Below are 24,114 nucleotides of genomic sequence, written 5' to 3'. Positions count from 1 at the left end.
TTCCTATCAAAAATATATATCTTGGAGTAATTTTCAACACAATTATTTCATTATATTCCCAACAATAATGTTGAAATAATAATATTAAAATTTTCAGTTTAGTGTTTTCTGCAGTTTTCAGTATTTTTTATATAAAAACAAAAAGTTATTTATTGCTAAATATGTATCTTAGGGTATTTCCCAACACAATTCTTTCATTCTTTTTCATATCAAAAATATATATCTTCGAATAGTTCTCAACGAAATTTTTTAGTTCTATTACTAATATAAATATTATATTTTCAATTCAGTATTTTTGCAGTTTTCAGTATTTTTTATTAAAAAAAAAGTTATCTACTATTAAATATGTATCTTATGGTATTTTCCAACACAATTCATTCATTGAATTGATAACATTATAATATTGTAATATATATTTAATTTTCCGTTCAGTATATTCTTCAGTTTTCAGTATTTTTTATTTAAAAACATAAAAAACGCTCAATAAATCTCTGCCTCTATTAAAATGACCTTCACATTAAACCGCAAGTCACTGCAAACTACTTTTAAATATATCAAATAGCAATAAAATAATCTTAAAGATTAAATATTTTTTAGCTCACAGAAAAGTACTTGACTTTAGGAATGAATGAATGAATTGTAGGGTATAGCATGGTATATGTATTTAACAATAATTTGAGTATCACTTAGGGTATCTACAAGTCGGTCAACAACAATTATCGCACTTGTTTGTTTCAAAATATTTCTAAATCAAAACAATTTGCTGGTAACTTTCCATTTTCTTATTAATCAATCGGAAATGAAATAAAATAATAACGAAAAAAATGATGCGAATCTCCGATGAGATCAATCTCGAAAGCAATAACTGAAGCGTTCCATTTATAACTCACCTGTGCTTCTTCTTCGTTTTTATGGTATCTCGTAATCGGTGAAAACAAATAAATAAGGCAATAAGAGAGAATGATAATATTACGACACTCGTTATTGTATCTCATATAGTATACTCATATGAGTGCTCTTAGTAACTTGCATTACATTCGACCATAAGTATGTGAGAATATATGTATATGTGAGTTAATGAAATCAGAGGAAATCGTGGGGGAAAAACTGATAAAAGAATACAAAAACGAAACAACAAAAAAAAAGAGGCAACTCGTTCTCGTAATACTCGTACTATTGCAGTTATCTCAGCTGTCAACGAAAGGTGCTCCGTGCTGTGCTGTGTGTTGTGTGTTGGGCTATCACCAAAATGAAATATAATACAATATACCATTACCAATACACTCGGCTCGAGTAGAGCTCCCCAGTAGAGAGCACACGGTGTTGGCCAAAAGCGAAAAGTTAGTCATTATCTTGGAGTTTTCGTAGATAAATCGTGTGCGCTGACTGGCAGGCGGGCAGGTTCCCCATTTTTGTAGGCTCTCGCTTTCACACACATCATTCGCCAGTCAGTTACAGTCAGTCCCTAACCCGGTCGTCGGGCTATCAACAACACCCGTCTACGACTAAACTAAACCGATCGAGTGTAAAGCGAGCGTCCGAAGTTCTAGTGTTGAAATAGCAAATGTTTTGGAGTAAAAAATTGCACGCGTGCCAGAAGCCAAAATTCGATTGTCGTTTGACGTGGTTGAGCGATTGACCACTTGACAGATTGCCGTTGAATGTGCGCGTCAATCAAGCAAGTTGTGCTGATTAAATAAAATACAATCAATTAAGGCATATTTGCTGTTGTTGTTACTGTTGTTGCCAATATGAGCAAAGATGATAAGTGTGAGTATAAAAGTAAAAAAAAAAACAAAAACAAAACATTTTTCCAGCTGTACTTTGGCACAAGACTCGATCACATTCTTGTGTGCTGTTTGCTTGACAATCTAGCCATTTTAGCATTGTGTTTGTGCTTGTTTATGTTCACTTGTAAAACTCATTAAGCACACACCCTATGCGCAATTATTGGCAGCAATTTAAACACACTTTGATAGCGTCGAGTTCCGCCCACACAACAACAACAATTCAACCATCTTTTTTCTTCACTTCAAAGTTGAATGCTGACTGACTCTATCTTTATATGCTTTGGGGGACGGACACTCCTGCACTTTTGATTTATGGTTACGCAACTTTCTTTGGTGGCACCCACCAAAAATTTGCGGCACGTTTTGGGAGTCAACTTGAGCTGAGTTACGACTGGCAGCTCAAATTGCTGCCAGAAATAATTAAAAACAAAACCAAGCGACAAAAAATGTGAAAAATGAGACAGTTTTCTTGGTCTGCCACACTTGCAAATGTCACTGCGAATGGGACATTAAAATTGCTGAAAAACGACACAATTTCAGCTGGAAATTCTTGGTCGTAGTATGTTTTAAATTGCTATATATGTTGGCTATAATAATACATCAAGTTAATTGGAAAACTTGACTGTCCAAACTCAAAGCTATAGTCTACTTTTTGGCGCTGATTTGAAATTCGAAAATTTTGTAGTTTTGGCAACTTTTCTTAATATGTAATAACCAAAAAATTGCAAAAGGGACCGTGCCTTAAATGTAAATTCAATGAATTTATTTAGCAGCTACTTCAAGGCGATCTTTAAGCAATTTAACTAAAGCGCAATTGGGAATACGCTTTAAATGCAATTTTCTGAAGCTATTGCCCGCTTTTGGGCGTTCAACTCTTTTGAGCAGCTGCAGAGTTAAGTGCACGTTCTGCACATTAAATATCTTGATATGATGGCCTTTGTCGATTGATTTTCTTGGTTATTTTTTTATCGAATGGCTAACCCTGAACCTTTTGATGCCAAAAAAAAAGAGAAAAAAGAGTTAACAACAAGGGCAACGCATCATAAAGCAATATTTATGCATTGATGGCCACAGCCGCAGACACAGAGAATGTTTCAGCTGCTTCAGCGTTGAGTTGCTAAAAAACCAAAAACAAAGAGACAGCAGCAGAAAAAACCCACACAGCAAATGACATTTAAATGGCAAAATGGCTATCAACAAGCAACGAGCACCCAAAAGAAAAATAAATAAATAAGAGTCGCAAGTTCGCATTAAGCATCTGAAATCAAGGCGCGTTAACAATTCGGAATAAATGTCAAGCTATATGTGTATCCTAGCAGCATAATACGATCCCTTAGTATATAGTATGTAGTGGAATAGTGTGTGGGTGGCGCCCTCTGGCGTTGTGTGGCACGTGACTTCATTTGGTTTTCACGCTGCGTGACTGTCGCTTTTCGCTTTTGCGTTTTTCGCTATTGGCCTCATCAAGTTTTTGGACTGATTTAACTTTTTGCCTATTTATGGCTGCTCGTAATGGGCTTCAAGTGGCAGCTCAAGCCTCGAGGGTTCGTTGCGCCACAAAGTATGCTGCGAAACTGAAACTGAAACTGAAACTGAGAATGCAATGAACTGTGCCTTAAATTATTGCAGCATACGTCAAGGCGTATTCGCTCTAATGTGTGCGCATATATTTCGTGTTTGCGTGGTTCTTTTGTTGTTCACTTTTTTTCCCCCCAAATTAATATTAATTAAAAACTTTTGTTCCTCTCTCATTTCTCGCATGCTGAGCTAAACACACAAAAAGGGTTCAACAACCTACTCCAACTGTGTGTGCGTCCTTAATCAGCGCCACGAAGCGTAGATAAAGTAACTCTAGCTGTCCGAAAGAAGAATGAAATGAAAGGATTTAGGTACAGCTTGAGATAAATGACAACGGCTATGGCACCATATTGTACGGTCTGCTCATTGAACTTTTAACGAATATTTCAGATGTTTTTTTTGGTTTTTATTAACTGCCAACTCGCGCATAACCTATAAATTTGATATAATCATTTATCGAAACTTTATGAGCAGGCTGCGCATTTCACACATTTTATATGGCCGCAATTTAATTGTGCATTATATAAAAAAAGCAACCAAATTGTTGCATAAACCCCGTTACGTGCCACTCCAAAAGAGATTGAAACTTCTGCCTCTTGCCTTTGCCTGCTGCAAATCGTTTTCCATCATTTTGTTTTGTTCCGCCCATTCGCTGAGCCAAACACATGGCTGCCAGTGAGAGAGCGGAGAGAGCGTCAACCGTGAGAGCGTCAAATGAGAGCGTCTCAGCTTTACCCCTGCAAAAGCGCACGCACTAGCATTATGTGTGAGTCAGAGCGAGCGAGAATGAGCCAGTGAGTGAGAGAGCGCTATCACTTGCATTTGAGACTCAGCACATTGTTTTTGTTTTTGTCTGGTATCGTTACGTTTGGCGATAGTCGCTTACAAGGTCATTGGAAGACATCTCCTTGCAAGTGGTTGCCTAAGGGGCTTAGCTACAATACAGGGTGCCTGAATGAAGTAGGCCAACCATTAAGGTGCAAATGTGATTGGATAAGAGCCAGTTGGATTTTAACAACGACGCTAAAAAATATAGATAATCAATAAAGCTACTATTCAATGGAAGTGTGCCTAAATGAATTGAATTTATGTTTCAATTTCATACACATTATTTTTTCCCAGTGTATGCACTTTTCTAAAAACCCCACACATGCCAGTAGATAATCTAAGATACGTCTCCCCATTGTATATCAAGATTGCGTTTGCTGCCTCTTCGTTCGTCTCGCCAAATTGTTATAACGATAAAAAGTTTCTAGGCAAGAGGCAATTAAAAAGTCCATCAGCGCGCTCGCTGGCGAGCATTAAAATGCATTACGCGGCTTCATTTGCAGACAACAGAACAAACTTATCAAGTTTCAAGCACAAAAGCCCCAAAGTCCTTCACAATCAGCATGAAAAAGTATTTTGAAAAATAAGAAAACAAAAAACGTCGCAAATAACAAAAAGAATTTATCACGTGAACGCGCAGTCAAAAACAGTTTTCCATTGCGTTAGACCCGTTGCTTCTGCTTGTCGCGGTCGCAGCCACACAGCACAAACATGTGGTGAGGAATGAGAGAGTAAGAGAGAGAAAGAGAGCGCGCGCAAAATTTGAAGAAGAACGTTATAAAAACAAAGGCAGCAACAAGAACAAAAACAGAAACAGAAACAAGAACAAAACAAACCAACGATGAGGGGCAACGGCGTCGCTAGAGCATTTTGAGACGGGGGTGCTGCCGTAGCCGGCGCAAAGCAATGAATGAAATGAGCCGAGGCGATGACAAACGCACATCGGGTTCTTTTGCCGAAGTGGCACTTCGTTTCGTCAGCCGAAGCTGCTGCCAATGGCGCCGACATGACCAACGGCAGCAGACAGCAGGCAGCGCAGTCAGCAGAGGACAGACAGAAAGCAGCAGCAGAAGCAGCATACTTTGCGCTTTGCTTCAGTTTGAATTTCAGTTCAGTTTCAAAAGTCGACGCGCTTGTGAACAAACATAGAAACGGAGGAGTCCGGAGTCCCCAGCACGCCCCTTAACTAACTAACAACTAAACTAAAGCAAAACAAACTCAACTTACTAACAAACTCAAGCTGACAATTTTCGTGCTTTATCATTGCAAACTATCGAATCTTTACGTCTTATCGGTCCACTAACGATTTTATCGGTTTATTGTTCCCCAAAAGTGTTTGCAGTAGTTTGTTTCTTGGCAAAGCGTAGCACAGCAGTTTTTCCAATTTTCATTTCTGGTAAAAATGCATTACAACGTTAACTCAATCAATTTGTCACACTTGCGAGCCCGCCTACCAATTGGCCCAAACGACTTGAATAAACTCCCTAGACGCGCCTTTTGCGAATACTTTGAACCCAGCTGAACTGAACTGAACTGAAACAACAATAGAGCTGAATTGAAGCCATTTGCTATGTGTGTGTGAAGGTTTGTGTGCGTGTGTGTGTGTGTGTGCTGTCCTTGGCCAGACAACTCACATATCCCGACTGCAAGGCAACCTTCTCGCTGTGGGTGCATTGCGAGCCGGCTGCTCCTTATTTCGCTCTCCACACTGTCTGTTATGTCACTCGACTGTCGGATTGGTTTAAAATTTCTACACATTTATGTGCTTCGAAGCGTAAAATGATGACAGACCGAAGAATACACGTTGCAGTTACATCGATGTTTAACTGATAACATGATATCATCATCATCGTTATTCTCATTGTCATCATCGAGTCAGTCAACAATTTGCCACAATTAAAAATCAGCCAATTAATTTAAATCAATTAATATGAAAATTAGCAACTGGCGAAAACGAAAGCGAAAGACTCCCCCGAACTTGACTGCCCCATAATTATGGGCGAATCTGACAAGCCATAAATTGACGAAAGACAGCAGTGCGGCAAGACAACAAGGCGGGGCTTTTGTGTCCAGCTAAAGACCTTGGGCCAAAAGGCCGAAAACCATTCGACTGCAAAACAACACACACACACACTTACACACACATCGAGAGAGATTGACAGCATGTTGATGCAACAGAGGCGAACAACGTCAAAGCCTTTTTTCTCTGCTCTGCTCCTCCTCGCCTCTTTGGTGGCTTTGGGGCTGGCACTTTGACCTCAATTAGAACTGATTTGTATAATTAATTGCAATTAAAATGCGTAAGGCGGCACGCAAGCGAGATTGCAAGGCCAACAAAAGCGTGAAAGTTCAACAGAAATCCATGCATAATTGAGTTGATTATTTTATGATATTATTTTTACTGCGAACAAAAAGTGTACATAACTTATATTGTTTGTAGACTATTTATTGCTCCAGCTGAGTTGCTTCCTCTGCCAAGAACAAGTAGAATAATCTGTGAAACACTCTTTGCGGTCTATTTTTAAAGCAAAGCGCGTGTAAACGGCAAACGCTGCATTACTCATACGCCTAGTTAAACAACAGCAAACAGCGCAGCGCAGCGCAAAAAAAAAAAGACAAAGTAATAAGCATAAAAAGTATAAACACGAACAAGAGAAATTACTGCGGCTGCTGCTCAGTGTGTGTGTGGCTATAAATACTACTTTGCCGCCAGTGGCACATCAAGTAAAAGTACTTCGAATAGTATCTGAAACATAGTATCGAAAGCATCACAAATGGATCACAAAGCAATCGCAAGTCAAGTGCGAGGTGAGCTAAGTATGGACACAGTTATTAGTTTTCCTTCCTTTATAGATCTTAGTTTTGCTTTCTCACAATGCATTGTTGCCAACTGAGTAATTGATCTATGTTTACACTCATTCGAAAAGATAAAAACAAAAACTTAACCAATATTGCACGAGGAACGGGCAATACTTCCTCATGTAGGCGTATCTAATCATCGGTTGACTTATCATTAAATGAATGTACAACTTGCTACCGCAATACTCACATACATATATCTGTAATTCAAGTATCACATGCTATATCATTTCAATAATTTGTGTTAATTCGAGTACATAAAAAAAGAAAGAAATATTCATATGCTAATTGCCGGAAAAGCATGTTGTGCATTTTGTTTTACAGTTTGACAATAAACAAAACATTCAACAACTAAGCATGACAAATTATTGCATTTCACAAAAAGAGAAAAGAGTGTGAGAGAGAGAGAGAGATAGAAAGAGAGAGGGAGCAAGATAGCGAGCGTGAGTCAAATCGTCGCCCACATGAAAAACAAACAAACACAACAATCATAATAACAATAATAACAACACACATTTAAAGGCATTTCCAATCTAATCGACACGAGCATTCTTGTACTATATACTCATATTTATGACTGCCCACTGGCTGCTCAATTGGAATTACCATAAAAGAAAATACACACTTGAATACAAAAAAAAAAAGTATTCTTATCGTCCCACTATGGCGAAATTTGTGTGCATTATTACTTTTACTTTTATCTATTCTATTTGTTATGTGGATTATTGACCTCTTATTAATATGTGTTATATATGAGTATGAGTATTGTATTCTGCTGCTAGCAGCGCAATATTTGCGTTAGTGTGTTGTGGTCACCTTGTTTATCCATTTGAAGAGTTTTCTTTTCTTACGATTTAACTTTCGCAGAAAATGTCTGACACTCTGTCTGTCGTTGTATTGTTGCCCTGAATTTCAATGCAAAATTAATGTCAGTTATGCAAGATAATTAACAGGGGACTACGTTGTACCGGTTCTTTTCCTTTTCTGTTCGTAGAATATTTAATTAAAGTTAATACTAACAAAAAATTACCTGTTCAATGAAGTGCATGAACTGAATAAGTTCTTTATCGTTATTTTTTCAATAAAGTTTTTTGTTTAGTTGTCCAATTTGGTTCTTTAGTTCGTACTTTTTCTGTTGTTCATTTGTTCATTTTATTCCCTTAACTCCTTCTTGTTTCGTTGTTCATTTGTTCACTTTGATTCTTATCTCCTCTTGTTCATTTATTTGTTCACTTCGGTTCTTTAACTCCTTCTCGTTCCGTAGTTCATTTGTTCATTTTTGTTCTTTAACTTTCTCTTGCTCAGTTGCTCATTTATTCGCTTTGGTTCCATAACTCTTTCCTTGTCAGCTGTTCATTCGGGATCATTAGTTCGTTCTTGTTTCGTTGTTCATTTTGTATCTTAATTATATATTATCAAGGTTCAAGGTAGTTGCCATCTTTTCAGTGGCATCTTTTTCTGTTCAATATTAATTATTAATTAACTTAATTTGTTTACAACAAGTGCATATTTAGTATATTAATATGTATGTAGTGATATATTCTGTAAAGTATCTTCCTTTTCTGGTCAAACTATTAACTCTTTTGGCCAATGTGTTTTTATTTCACTACAAAATATAAACTACATTTTCAACAGCAAAAATATATATATGGGCTTCACTAGAAACTGCAACCGCCGCCAAAAAATTCAAAGTCTATAAAAGTATGTTTTCTTCACATTTGTTTATAGGGAAAATATCAAATTTAACTAATATAAGCGATTTTTTCTTAGCACATTTTTAAATATTTCAATACAAAGTCGAAGGAGAGCAAAAGTTCTGTTTTGAACATTTCTACTGCAAGTTTTGTTTTGATTCATTTCCTTAAAGAGAGCCAAGTCAGTATGCATTGATACTCGTAGTTGAATATCTTGTTTAATATCCAAGGAATATACAAAATATATAAAAGAAACATATGTATATGTTCTTTATTTCATATCAATCCTTAATCAAATAAACCTGCTTTGTAAATTTCCAATACACTTGTATCGCTTTAACTAGTTTCATCAATTTGCAACTAGCTTTTGCTGTCAACTTTAGCACAAGCAATCGAAATATCTGACTTAAACATCAGCTACATGTCAATGGGATGCCATTAGCATGTCTCCTCAGCAGCAGCAGCAGCAGCAACAGAAGCATCAGCAGCACAAGAAAGTTGTCATGGCAACAACTCGTTTCCGCATCCGCTTCAATTTTCGAGCACTTTAGAATTTACGCACACTTGAACTTGACACGTAGCATGAGCATGAGTGTTGGAAAACGCCAGACATTGTCAGTCTATGCTGAAGAGGGACACATAACAACAACAACAACAAAATAAAAAGGGGAAAGAACTTGCAATTGAACTTGAAGTTCAATAATATGAGAAGAGAGCACAAAGGCTTTCATTAGCCGTGCGTGGAAAATGTCTGGATGGAAAAATTCGCTTTGTACTCGTATTGTTGCTTGCAACTTTTAAGCGTTATTTACGACAAGTGCAATTTATTTACGACTCTGGCAACAATTTTCAAGTTTCTGCTCAACTCAATTACACCAACAGCAGCAACTAGCCTGCAGGCAAAACGCTTCTGGCCTAATGGGACCCTGAAGCAAATGCCTGAATGCCTGAATGTCGTCATGCAATTATCAAGTTCGATGGCAGAGAAGAAAAGCAACACAGACAACAAAGCGGGGGAGAAAACTGAGTAAAGTCAACAACAAATGTTTATGCGAAAAACTTTTTGCACTTGAAAGCAGAAGGAAATTGACTCAAAATTTCATGGCTCTTTGTAGTGAGCAAAAGTATATGTAGGGTAGGGGAATGGGGGAGAAAGAGGAGATCAACCTGGAGCTGCTGTCAAGTGGTCGTTGCAATTAGTCGCTGCGACACTTACAGATTGCCAACTTTCTGCCTGGCTGCATTTTGACTTGGCCAGCACAAAACTTGGCCCAAAGGCACAAGCAAGGAAGCCTCAGAAAATTCTCAGCGAACTCAACTCAACTCAACTTTGTCTTTGTCCTGATTTAATATTGCAATTAAAAAACTTTTCCATAATTGCAAATGTCAACACTTTACGCAGCTGGTTAAGGACGACAAACAAACAGGATGGCGACAGCCATCCAGGTGAAAGGCGGCTCATTTGCTCATTTGGCCGCTTTCAGTTGACAGTTGACGGTTGACATTTGGTTGAGCGATTGACAGCGTCGCTAATTAGCAAACATTTACGAACTATCGCCGTTGGCCAATTTGCCAATTTACCAGTTGGCCAATTTATTTGTTGTCCATCAGGCCAGCTAATTCGGCCATCACAAGTTGACGGATGTGTTTCATCTCAAGCTGCATTAAGCAGCTAATAAACAGGAAGTTAGTCAAATGATTTGTTTACTACACACATACGACAAACCAGCTTAAGCTGCAAATTAATTTACCGAACCTGCTTGATTGATACTAATGTGGTGAATAAGCATATCAAAGATTTATGATTGATCAGCACAGTGAAGAGAACGTATAAAAGCTTCAGTTAAATGTGTAACAGTAAGACTGGAAATACTTGATACCCATTTTGAGTACTTACAGTATAAAAAATACTAACACAAAAAATATTTTTAGTATAAAATTATATCGTAACGTATAAAATATACCGTAATCGTTTTAAGTACTTTCAGTATAAAAATATACTGATATATTATATTAAAATTGTATATATATGTAAAATATATATTTTTGGTATAAAATTATACTGTAACGTATAAAATATACCGTACTCAGTCCAATTACCTTTGCAGCTGTAGTAAATTTGTATTAATTATTTATGTGATAACTACTATTCTCTTGTTCCCAAATCTATGCAGATAATGTAATGTGTAATTACAAATTAATTAATTAATTATTAATTATGTGTACTAAAATTTTAAATTAGACTCGTTGCTGACACTGATGAAGAAGTAAATTATTAAGTCAAAGTAGTATATAGAATAGTGCTTAACTAATATAAAGACTAATAAAGGACTATTAAAAAGTTTATTAAATTAGTCAACTTATGATTGCAAAGTTTTTAGAAGAAAGACTGTTAATTCAATGATAATATTTAGTAAAACAAATTATATAATTATCTAATGCATAAAGGAAATTATTTGCAACATTTTTGCACTAGCAAAGTTTGGCAAACAAGAGCGACTGCATTATTTGCTCAGAGAGAAAGTTTGGTAAATGAAACTTGCTTAGTTTCGTAAAGTTTAGTAAAGAAATAACAATGATTAATAAAATATAATAGTGATTATGTGATAACTAAAAAGGACATACTTTTCTACACTCAAAAGTATGCAAAGTTAGTCAAACTGCATTCAAAGTGAGTTTGTCTGAGTCATATAAAAAGTCTGTTATGGAAATGTTAATTATGAAATTGAATGAAAAGACAAATAAGAGAGAAATTCATTGAAAAAATATCGATGATTAACATGAATAATTATAAAGCTTATATAGTATAATTATCAGTAGTTTGGCACACAAACCTAAGCAAAGTCAGATACTGGATTATTAGTATTAAATGAGTCAGTCTGAAGCATATAAAACGACTTTTATTAATAATACTGATGAAAGACTCCTGACTCACTTAGAGAAGATACAATAAATATAATAATGAAATAAAATATTATAAATTTTGTATAATTCTCAATAATCTAATCATCATATAATCCCAATGTTCTATACTGCCAAACATAAGCAAAGTTTTCTTAAACTTCAGCGAGTGCATTATTCCTTTTAAGTGACTCAGACTGAAGGTGAACAAACGACAACACAGTTAGATATTATCTTAATGATATTCCTGCACCTTCATTGCGTTGAGCAGCGCTAACGAAGTTCTCCAACTACTCAGTATATATGTATATAACTATGTTAAACGAGTGAAAACTCAGCAAAACATATTCAAATGTTTGCTCGTGCTGGCAAACCAAAGTCAAACTTCAAGCTGGAAAGTTGGTAAAGTTCAAGTAGCTGATTTCGTTAGATTGTAAGCTGAATGAACAGATTACTTACGTCTGGGTTAACAACATACTTAGTTAAGCTATGTAGCAAAGAGGATGATAGATAAGCCCGTAGATGGCTTAAGTTTTTCGTTGTAGATTTTTGTGCTTTTCGGGCCATAAAAAAGCAATCGACTTTGCTTCGCTCTTTTTTGTTTGTTGCGGAAATTTGCAGCAGCTGACACGATGCAAAAAAATTGAAGCGTCTCGTCAGCAGCTAACCTCAATATGTTCTTGCTTGCTTGCTTATGTCTGCCTTCAATATTGGTGTCAATGTGTCAATATGTGAAGTATTTACACGTGCGCAATTACAAGCCATACACAAAACAACCGCAGGAGCTCTGCGCCAGCGAATATGTGTCGGATGTTTGGAGTGTGTGGGTGAGAGCGCGTATGTGTGTGCATGAGTGTGTGTATAAGTGTGTGTGTGTGTTGGTGGTAACAAAGCCAAAACGGAAGTGAAGCAGAGGAAACATCGCTTGCTGCAATTTACATGCAATTCTTAAACTCACACACACTCGCACTCACACTTGCTGTAGATTATTCGTGTATTTTCTATGCTGCTAAAATTTCCTTCTTTCTTTTATACCTGCTACCTATATAGCAGAGGGGTATTATAACTTTGGACTGCCAGGAAGTGATCATCTCCGACCCCATAAAGTATGTATATTCTTGATCAGCGTAAACAGCCAAGACGACATAGCTATGCCCGTCTGTCTGCCTGTCTGTCCGTCCGTATAAACATCTAGATCTCAGAGACTATAAGAGATAAAGATAATATCTTCTTTTTTTTTTGTTTGAACGCAAATCAAGTTTATTTCAAATTTTCCCACGCCCATTTCTGCTTCCGCAAATTAAAAAAAATCAAATAACAATAATTTAAAGCTAGAGTCGTGGTTTTGGTACATTAAATATTTATGATTGCTGAAAATTTTAGTTTAGATTAAAGTTATAGAAGTTATTTAAGAAATACTTTTGAATGGTCAACAACACCTATTTTCTAGGAGTCTTAGCTGCTTTGACTAACAATCTGGTATATTTTGTACTCTATGGTATATTTCGAACGTTGTACTTCAATGATATACCAAATATTGTCTTTGGTATAATTATAGTATTTTTACGTTATGTTGGTTTGGTATATTTTAAAATTAATACCACACTGTTTTGGTTTTATTCCAGATGGGTAGCGGGTATCTCAAAGTCGAGCACTATTTCTTTCTTGTTTGAATGTAGTACTATATTAATATACCAAATATAGCTCTTGGTATAATCATAGTATTTCAGTGGTATATTAATTTGGTACACATTTTGAAATTAATACCACACTGTTTTGCTTTCCAAAGTTACTGGCGGGTATCTCACAGTCGAGTACACTGGCCTATAGCTATCTAACTTGTGCTTTTTTGTTGCGCTTGTCTGTTGACTGCAATTGGAGTTTGGCCCAAATCTGAGTCGACTGCAAGTTTGATCGATTCGGCATTGAGCTGCGCTGCAGGCATGACACCCGACCCTTAGCCCCACCCCCATAATCCCCCGTCTCCCTCACACACACACACACACACACATAGAGATTAAGGTCTTGTCTTGGCGTGCCGCATATGATGAATGCGAAGAGAAGGTCGCCTACAGCGTCAAGGCCATAAACAATGCCTTAATTACTACACAAGGCTCGCTCGCACATGGATTAAGGATAATCAGGATAAGAGCACACAGAAAAACCCATTGCCAAACCAACCAAAATCGCAGTGCGCAGCGCAAAAGCTTTAAAAGCATATCAGTGAATTGTGATTTTCTTTTGATTTACATATAGAGAAATAATCATAATAATGTAGAACACAGAACAGAAAACAACAACAATATTAATAACAAGGTCAAAACGATGAATTTCGTCATAGTCCGGGGGAATTTCTCTAGCTAGTAGCTATCGCTTTTCCTTTTTCGCTTTTGCGTTGTGAAAATTTCCATTGAAAATCACGCACTTTCTGGTGAATTGCCTTTGATTTTTATGACAGGCTTTTGGTTTTATGTGCGCGCCGAAATATAGCAAAACGGAAAAGTAGAAGCAACTGCCAACTGTAGTTTGTATAAGTAGTAAAAGACTTTGAATGTGCTGCGTTGGCGTATACGTAATATATATGCTTTTTTTTTGGTTTTTCCAAACTTGGTGTTTTTTGTTACACACAATTAATGGCTGACAATGTGGGCGCCTTTAAGCTGAGGATGTCTGCTTCAGATACACGCTTTATTCACAAATTATGCAGCAAAGTATGAGAATGAGAAAGTGATTTATGTCTAAATATCTCGCCCAACACTTTAATCATTTATTTTTCTTTCTACTTTTTCAGATCTACGCACAGCATTCGATCTGTTGGACAGAAATCGAGATGGACGCGTCACGGCAAATGAGCTGCAGTTTATGCTCAAGAATCTGGGCATAAATGTGCGTGATGAAATCATACATGATCTCATACGGGAGGCGAGCCATTCAGGTGAGTGCAACTTGTGCCACTTGTGCCAACCCCAACACACAACATAAGAGTGAAAACAATAACCAGCCACTTGAGCTTAAGTTTTCTTAGCGCAGTCAAGAAATCAAGTCAAGAAATGCAACAGTTTGCTGACTGCAGCAAAGTTTTCTGTGAAAGTGTAAGAAAGTGGGTGTGTGTAAGGGTGTGTGTGTGTGTGTGTGAGGATGCATTGTGTATATATTCGTAATCAAGTACGTGCTGCAGCTACACAGTAGTCCAGTTAATTAAGTTGACCCAACAAGCATATCAAATATTACGTATACGTAACGTTGCCAACGCTGCCTGCCATTGTGCACTTCGCTTCGTGAATAATTGAACAGTTTAATTAGTTTGCAAATGCTGCGTTGTTATAGCAGTACTATAATCCATTCAATCACGATGCTAACACCATGTTTAGATCCATTGTATAATCGAATTTCGATGCGTAAGCTCGACCAGCTTTTGCCAGCAACCAGCAACGGTCAAATGGCAAAATAGCTACTGTCAATCCGCATTAAGCCAATTTGTAAAGTTTTTTCATTTAATTTACTCGTTAGCTAATGCAATTTTTATTATAGAAATTCCCAAGCGGGGCATCTTCTCGCGTCGCATTCCGCTTTTCTTAAAGCGCATTTTATTAGTTTTCTTTCATTTTTTTTTTTTTTTTTGTTGCCCTTGCAAAACAGCGACCGAGTTCAGCCATCTGGGCATGGAATGGACTGTCCTCTGTTTACTCTGCTGCTTCTTCCTTCCGCTCTTCGTCCTTAGAGTCCTAGCGCTGTTCTGCGCTGTGTCTCGTTGTTAACGTTGTCGTGTTCATGTTTTGTCGGCATTTGCCTTGTGGCCGCACATTGTTGATTTAATTTATTTGATATTATTTTGATGGGCATTTCTTGTTATTCATTTTCAGTATTCATTTTCATTTTCCACACTGACACAAAAACATATTAAAATTAAATTAAATTAATGCAGCCTTGCAGAAAATTGAATTTTGCGCTGCAAAATGCAAATGCGAAAGTTGTCTGCACAAACTTTATTTGTGTGTGGCAAACAAATTGCACTGAATGCATTTCATTAATTATATTATCATTTGTCTCATCATTTTGCGAATATTATTTATCGAGTGCATTAAAAGTTGATCATATGAAGGCCAAAAAGCTGCCCCATAAGCCATGCAACAAAGCTGCGAATTGAAATCACAGTCACGCACATCGCCCATTTGATATAGTACCTAACACACACACACACACACACGTGCTTTGTGGCACAGTCACACACACAAACATACATCGCGGCATAACAACAAAGCAACAGCAACTGTTGCTGACACAACTCGAGAGTTGTTTTGATGCCTGCCATTGTCAGACGCCGCAGGGCTCGCTATAAGCACACATAACTCACATTTTCAACTATATATTCTACATTCGCAGTCACATAAGTATATCTTTTATATTTTATGTGTATTTGTGTTTGTATTTGCACATTGCTCTGCCCTGCATTCGCATTCACATTTCTTTGCGAGACTTCTACAAACAATGACAACAAACAACAGCCGTCGACACGTGAGCTTAAAACACAGACACGCCACAACAACAACATAAATCCTATTCATTTGCCAAAGTTTAACAAAATTTCGTTTTAAGCGAATTGAATTTGAGATAATCAGCAAATATATGAGCTGTATTTGCTTAGTAATTTAACTGCTCATATTACTCAAAGAAATTGACATCGATCATAATATTGTTTTGTTGAAGAACAAAATCCCATTCATTTGCCAGCGAATTGAATTTGGGATAAGCAGCAGATTCCCGAGCTATATTTGCTTAGTAATTTAAATTTAGGGAAATCGATTAAAGTTTGAACCAAAAAAAATTGAATTATAATATTGAATTAAATCCTTTTATAAACATCAAAACCCTACTCATCTGCGATTTTAGATAATCTGCAGTTTACGAAGCTAAATTTACGTATTAATTTAGCTATTACAATTACTCAAATAAATCAATAACAATATGAAATATATGAAATACTTCTTTGCCGAAATTTGAGATAATCAGCAAATATTTGAGCTATATTTGCGTAGTAATTTTTCCCAATTAAATTGACATGGAATCAATCATAATTTAAACTAAAAAGCAACTATGAATATTAATAATGTAAGGACTTTTTCAACAATAAGAATCCTTTTCAAAGTTTACCAATTTTCTTTAAGGCAAATAACATTTTTATACTTTTGCTCAACTGTGTTATGGAAAAGCTATTTAAATAAATTTAATAAAATCATTGGAAATTTGATCTAAAAAAGCAAATATGAACTTCAATAATGTATTAAAAAGTTTTTGCAAACAAAAAAGATACAATTTGATATAAATTTAATACGCTAAAGTTCTGCGAAAATAAATATTGCAGAAAAACTATTTTACACGATATAATTTCACAATTCAGCGAATTGCCTAATTAGAATTTTTGCGTCAGTTCTCGTTATATGATTTCATATTTATTTTAATGGTTATTTAAAAGTTATTGCATTACATGTCGAAGTATATGCTCCAGGCTTACCATTTATATTGAATGAAATGATGAACAGGAGAAATATAATTGCCTTCAGCATATCGCAATATGCGTCCTAGATAGAATTCCAACAAAAAACCAATAAAAACAATGCGTAATATAATTTGTATTTGATTAAAAAATTGATATTTTTCTGTAGACTATTTTTCTGTAGGCTATTTACTATAATTATGGTAGTTTTTTATTTCATTAAATCAATTTTCTTATAAAAATATGGCTGCGTAATCCAGCTTTAAAATTGTTTAAGCTTTATATATACACTATTGTAGTAGCAATTATAGTATTACCGTCTTATCTCTTTTGAATAATACGGACGCTCGAATAACAAAAAGATATTTCACAACGCGTGTATTTCATTTCATTATTTGTCTCCCACTCTATATACATTTGAAACGAAGCTCCAGTGGATGAATCCTTTCAAGTTCTATTTTTCTATGTAATGCGTAAAATAAAGCAAGCTCAATACTAAGCTGCCCCAAAAAGTATGCTATAGTTTTATACGTTCTTTCTTTTTCCTGTTAATGTACTATTTTATTGTCGAATTATCGAATTTTTTAATTAGTATTCTGTTACCAACAATAAAACAGATTAAACTGACTATAAATAATAATATAATATTTAATAATATTATATAAATAATGTACGCAATGACTAGAACAAAACTTAGTGAGAGATGCACATACATAGTTACCTTTTACCTTTTACTACTGAATCTAGGATTAAATTAAATTTGCTTTAATGCAAATTAAGAGCGATAAGCAAATATCGCAACTTGAACTTAACTTTTGCAATCAACGAGTCTCTTGGGAAGCACTCTCTCATAAATTCGGCATAAGTAAGCGTATCATTTGGGATGCCAAGTACCTAGAAATGTGGGAAATTTAAATAATAAATTATTGACATTATTGCGCACAATTGTTTATTTTCTCCTCTTTTTTCGTGTTGTTGTTGTTATTTTGCCACTGCCACGTAGTGTCAATATTTTAGTAACAAATCGTGGAGGAAGCTTTTGTTGTCTGCTCTGCGCTGTTTTCGACACATTTTCTGCAGCTTTTGCTGTTTTTCGTTGCTGTGCAAACACATTTTTTATCAATTTGGCACAACAACAGCAGCAACAGCAAAAGAAGAAGCAAAACTGTTGAATGCTGCGTAAAGCGCGCACTTTATGGCTTCATTTACATTCCTTGGGTTTCACTCCTCCCCTAGAACACTGCACACTGATTTAGCTGTAAGTGCGAAGGGAGAAATCGCCTTTTGCTCCAACCATTGGCCAACTTATTTATGCGCGTCTTTATGTGGCCACGGGGCTCAAGCACACACACACACCAACACACACACATAAAAAGGCCCAAAGGAGCACGTTGAGAGTGCAGAGTGCTTAACCTGGGGGTCAATTGTCGCATAAGCAGCTGGAACGAAACGCAATGCGGCACTTGAAGTGGAGTGAAAGTAAAAGTGGATGGAGCTGACATTTGCGTCGCGCTTTTTCGACCACAAATTAATTAAGGCTAAAATGGACAGGCAACAAAATGTTATGTTATGGCCTGTGCACCAAAAGTGCCCTTTAAATGCATTAAAATTATTTAAATGGCTTTGGCAGCGGGTACACAGATTGCGTGCTATTCGCGAGGCACAACATAACACACACACCAACACACACCAGTACACACACACACTCCACAAAATTTCACCATGGAGATTTTGACCTGATCTTTTGGAATAAAATCATTTCTCACAAGTGAGCAAATTTATAATATGTAGTTTGATGTTAATATAGTAAAAAAAGATCAAACTGATAAGATACATAGCAGAAATATAATATTTATACGTTAATATATTAAGAAATGATTAAAGTGTAAAGTTTTTTAACATAAATGTTAAACTAACAGTCCAGTTTTAATATCAAAGTGTTCAGTTACTTAACAGAAATGTTAAGTTAACATCTTGTAATAGATCAAAGTATTAAGTTACATAACGGAAATATTTACTTAACAGTCCTGTCTTAACATAAAATATTTTGATGTTAATATATTCAGAATAAATTAAAGTGTAGTTTTTTAACATAAATGTTAACCTAACAGTCCAGTTTTAACATATAATAGATCAAAGTGTTCAGTTACTAAACAGAAATGTTAAGTTAAGAAATATTAAGTTACATAACGGAAATATTTACTTAACAGTCCTGTCTTAACATAAAATATTTTGATGTATATATTTATCAGAATAGATTAAAGTGCAAAGTAATTTAGCAGAAATGTTAACTGAACGGTCCAGTTTTAACATACAATAGATCATAATGTTAAATTACTTAACAGAAATGTTAACGTAACATTCTAGTCTTAACATATTAACTGTTAAAGTCATCTCTTAGGAGCGAACAAATCGTTCAAACATTAATGTTAATTCCGCAGGGCATTTTCAAATTAATATACTTTTAACAAAAAAAAGTTATACATTAAAATTTCAATTGAATGCTTATCCCTCATGTTTTCAATAAGTGTCTAAAGCATATTATAGAGTTTTCAATTCCTAATTAACTCCTGTTTGCTATTTCGATTTGTTGGGAATCAAGCACTATATTCACAGCTGTGAACTTGAAATAGCAGTGCTTGCGACCTAAGCATTTAGAATTGAAGCTATTCAACTATTTGTTTAATTTTGGGTAACTAAATATTTTAGCAAATATGGATAATAACAAAAAATGGATGCATTATGAAGTTCATTGAAATAGCAGTGTTAACTTAATCCTAATAAATTACGAGTTGATTGCGAACTAATATTTTGTTGAGTAGTCTTTATTGGCTGTATATGGGTATATATAGCCCAAGCATAAAAAAAACGCATTGAAAAATCTGCCACTGAAACTAGTCAAATTCCCCATAGTGCATGGATTCAATCTGTTTTAGCCCGGGCATAAAATCGCCATTGCGTGTTTGCGACTTGTTAAGTGCCAAAAAGCCAAACAGGCAACATTTAGCTTCATGTGGTGCTCTCTAAATGTGTGTGTGTATGTGTATATATGAGTGTGCGCAAGTGTGTGTGCGAGTATATGTGTGCGTCTGTTTTGTGGTTGTATTTATGCGCTGCTAAATTAGTTTGCACTACGAAACATGTATGCGACCGCATGTCAAAGACACGACTGTCTCCACGCATTATGGCCAAATGCCACCAACAGGTTCAACTTCTCCACCTCCACCTCTTCCCCCTCCCTTGCGTGCAACCCACTCTGGTGGCGAGTGTCCACACAAATTGAAATTGCCTTTGTGCATTCGGTAAACTTTGAAGTCGCTATCTAATCGAATCAGCATGGAAATGCCAGCCAGCTCGTTGCCCATTTGCTTTTCACCTCTCTCTCTCGGCTCCTTCGCTGCGGTTTTTTGCAAATTTGCATAACAAATGGACTCCCGCGGGTCGCAGGCAGCGGGGCGTCCACATCAAATGGCCTAAATTAAATACAGCTTAAGATGCCGAGCAAATTCTGATCAAAGCTTCGAACAGAACAGCAAAAAAAAATGCAAATGCTTCCACGGAAAAAAAGGGGAAAAAAAGGGGAAGGAAAGATGGTAGTAGGGAGGTTAATTCAACTCAAATAGAATTGGCATGCAACAAAGAAAACACCAAAAAAAAAAAACATCACAAAAGTATTCCAACTGTGTTGGCCTAGATAGCAAAAGGGCAAAATACATTAACAGCCAAACAGGAAAATCAATCGAAGTTAAAGCCAAGTCAAGTGAATTGGCGCAGTATATCAGATAAGTTGGTGCTTAAAAGCAGCTCAGTTTAATGCGATTTTAAACAAAAGTTTAAGCAAAGTCAATTTGTGCAAATTAATTGCAATTCACGAGGATTAATTAAAGCCAGGAAGCATTTGAGAAGAGTACAATATAAAATCCCATGAAAGAAGCTATAGTCTATTATCTATTAATCATTTTAAGATAAAAACCCTATTGTTTTCATAAGACGAAAATAGCATTTGAGAAAAAGCTATTAAATTATAATAATGTTAAAAAATATTCAGTTGAGGATAAAAGTTCTGTGAAGTTCAGAAAATATTTTTAGAGAAAGTTAACTAAACTCATTACAATTTTAAAGTCAGCTTTAACTTCGTTTAATCATTTTATTCTAAACTTTTTTTATTTTATGTGAATTTCATTAAAAGCCGTTTTCAACTTTTGAAAAATTAATTAAATATATTAAATGCAAACAACATATGTATGCTAACACTTCAAACAGCGTATTTGATGCCCAAAACTTTATTTATTTTATGTGAATTGCATAAAAAGTCGTTATCAACGAAACTAAAACGAACTGAAAATACTAGGAAAAAATTGACAGCACAAAAACGCATTAAAACTTTGTTATAACAAAAAAAAACACGTATTTTGCCGAAACGCGTTAAGTATACGCAGCGTAGAACAAGTTATATGTATATTTGGATGTTTAAAGTGAAAGCATTAAAGTGAATGCTGTTCGACATTTAATTAATGGTCAGCTGCCATGTGTGTCGTCTGAGGTAATTTATTTCACAGCCAACACATAAACAGAAAGAGAGTGAAAGAGAGAGAGAGAGTAAGAGATAGAGAGAGGAACATAAATACATGGTAGTACATGTGCTTATTGTGCTCGTTGTTGTTGTGTTTGCTGCCATTTTGTATAGTCAAAGACAGCGCTCAATGTTTATTGCATGTTTTACAAGCCAAATGCACTAAAGAGTGAGCGAGAGGGAGAGAGTGCGGAAGAGAGAGAGAGAGTGAGGGAGGCAGCCGTAGAGTCATCGACAGCTGCAGCTAAGGGGCAACAATCAAGCAGCACAAACACACGGCAGCTCGAGTTCCGTTTCCGCTGCACGTTGCACGTTGAGGTCAGCAACAGCAACAGCAACAGCAAAAGCAACAGCAACAGCAGCAGGTGCATTTGCCAATAATTGATTGCATTTTGGCATGAAGCTGTTGCCAGTTTTGCCATTGACTGGTTGCTGCAGTTGCTGCTGCTGCTGCCATTTGTTATTATCCACACAAAAGGATGTCGTTTGGCTGCACACTGCAGCTCGAACACCTTGCCACCTGGCCACCTTACACCTTACACCTTGCCACCTTGCCACCTTGCCACCTTGCAACTTGTGGTTTTGCCCTGGACTTCCTCGATGCAGCTTATAAGCACTTAATTTGCCCAAGAGCTTGTCGGCAAATAACTGCAGCAATTGCAGTTGGCCGCAGGCTAAAATGATTACATTAACCTAAAGCAACTTCTAGCTGTTGCTGTTATTTAATTGTGTAGCCTGATGTTATTATGGCCAAGGCGAGCACAAAGCTTATCGATCAAAGACCATAACAACATGCTGTTATCACAAGCTGCAGGCATTCATTTCACGATGCCAGCGACGATGCGCGTCTCGTCCCCAAAATGTCCTTAGCGACAATGGGAGAACGGCACAACAATAGCGAAGGAGAGCGCGCGGGTGGCGCACATTTTCATTATCCTTGGACTCGCCTTCGCTGTCGACGACAATGCGAGGCAAACATTTAGTTTTTGTATTTAAAAATGGAATGACAACAAATGCCGGAAAATCCTCGACTCACAAGAACCAGAAATCCAAGTCCAATTCCAAAATGAAAATGCTTTCGTTTTTCTTTTTTTTTTTGTATACCCGCTACCCAAAGGATAGACGGGTATTATAAGTTTGTACCGGCAGAAAGTGTATGGTAAAATGCTGAAAAAGGTATCTTCGACCATAAAGTATACAAATTCTTGATCAGTCCGTCTGTCTGTCAGTCTGTCCTAGATCTCAAAGATAGAGACAAAGCTATAATATTTTTGACAGTAGATCAAATTTGTTTCAAATTTTTAACACGCCCACTTCCACTCCAACAAATCGACAAAAATCTAATAGCAAGTGTAATTTTGAAACTACATTCGCGATTAATAACTATAATATAATATTTATGATTCCTGATTATTTTATTGTGTTCGGATAAAAATGAAGATATTGATACTGCAGTTGGGTTTTAGCTGCTTTGGGTAACAATCTGGTATATTTTGATGTCTATGGTGTATTTCAACGATATACCAAATATGACAGTCGGTATATTTTATATTATTATATATTTATTTCTGTTGTATATTTTTGGCAAATAATCTGGAATATTTCGACCTCCATGGTATACTTCAACGATATACCAAATATGGTCTTCAGTATATTTTAGACATTTTTTTACATATTTTGTCTAACAATCTAGTATATTTTTACTACAGTGGTATATTTCGATGATATACCAAATATGGATTTCAATTTGTTTTATTTCAACAATAGACCAAACATGTCATATGTCAACCATATACCAAATATGGAATTCAGTATATTTTAAAATATTTGCAGTACGTTTTTGGACAACAATCTGGTATATTTCGACCTCAATTGTATATTCAACGATATACCAAAAAAAAAACCTTCAATATATTTTAGTATTTTCCTGTATATTGTTCGGTATATTTTAAAATTATTACCACGCTGTTTTGCTTATATTCAAAATGCGTCGAAGGTATCTCACAGTCGATAACACTCGACTGCAGCTTTCTTATTTGTGTTTTTTTTGCTCAACAAAATGTCAGCTGCACACGACTTGACTGAACACACAATACAACACAGAATACTAGAAAAGCAGCAAGAGCCATACATTTAGTATGCACAGTGGCTTTGGCTGAAGGATGACATAACATTTGCTCAGCGATAAGTCAACACACTAAAAGATTCCTTGTAACTTGTCTAATTGATTCGAATGGGCATCAAGTTTTATGACTTTTCATGCATTTTTAATGCCCAGTAACAACAACAACAACAACAAAGCAGACCAGGCACTTAAGCAAACACACTCACACATGGGGCCAAAAACATCGTAAACTTTTTCTAGCACTTTATCAAGGTCGACGGCTTGTGAGGGGC

The 24,114-nt window shown here is 36.0% G+C and overlaps 1 protein-coding gene across 8 annotated transcripts in view; it reads left to right on the top strand.

The window, feature by feature from the left end:
- Positions 1–24,114, top strand: part of LOC132787981 (calcium-binding protein E63-1) — a 68,559-nt gene that overhangs the window by 38,488 nt on the left and 5,957 nt on the right. For 4 of the 8 annotated variants that reach the window (XM_060795244.1, XM_060795243.1, XM_060795242.1 and 1 more), the window contains one exon: positions 14,442–14,585. The exons of 1 other annotated variant lie outside the window; for it this stretch is intronic. In XM_060795244.1, coding sequence (XP_060651227.1) covers positions 14,442–14,585 — 144 coding nt within the window. Of the gene's footprint in view, positions 1–1,435; positions 1,771–5,326; positions 5,593–6,723; positions 7,014–14,441; positions 14,586–24,114 lie in introns of those variants that run through there. 3 more of the 8 variants (XM_060795245.1, XM_060795246.1, XM_060795247.1) reach the window with 3 other exon arrangements.

This window comes from Drosophila nasuta, chromosome 3 (genome assembly GCF_023558535.2).
Source record: "Drosophila nasuta strain 15112-1781.00 chromosome 3, ASM2355853v1, whole genome shotgun sequence".
NCBI classification, from domain to species: Eukaryota; Metazoa; Arthropoda; class Insecta; order Diptera; family Drosophilidae; genus Drosophila; species Drosophila nasuta.
The sequence above is the reverse complement of the archived record's forward strand: the minus strand, read 5'-3'. Positions and strand labels throughout refer to the sequence as shown.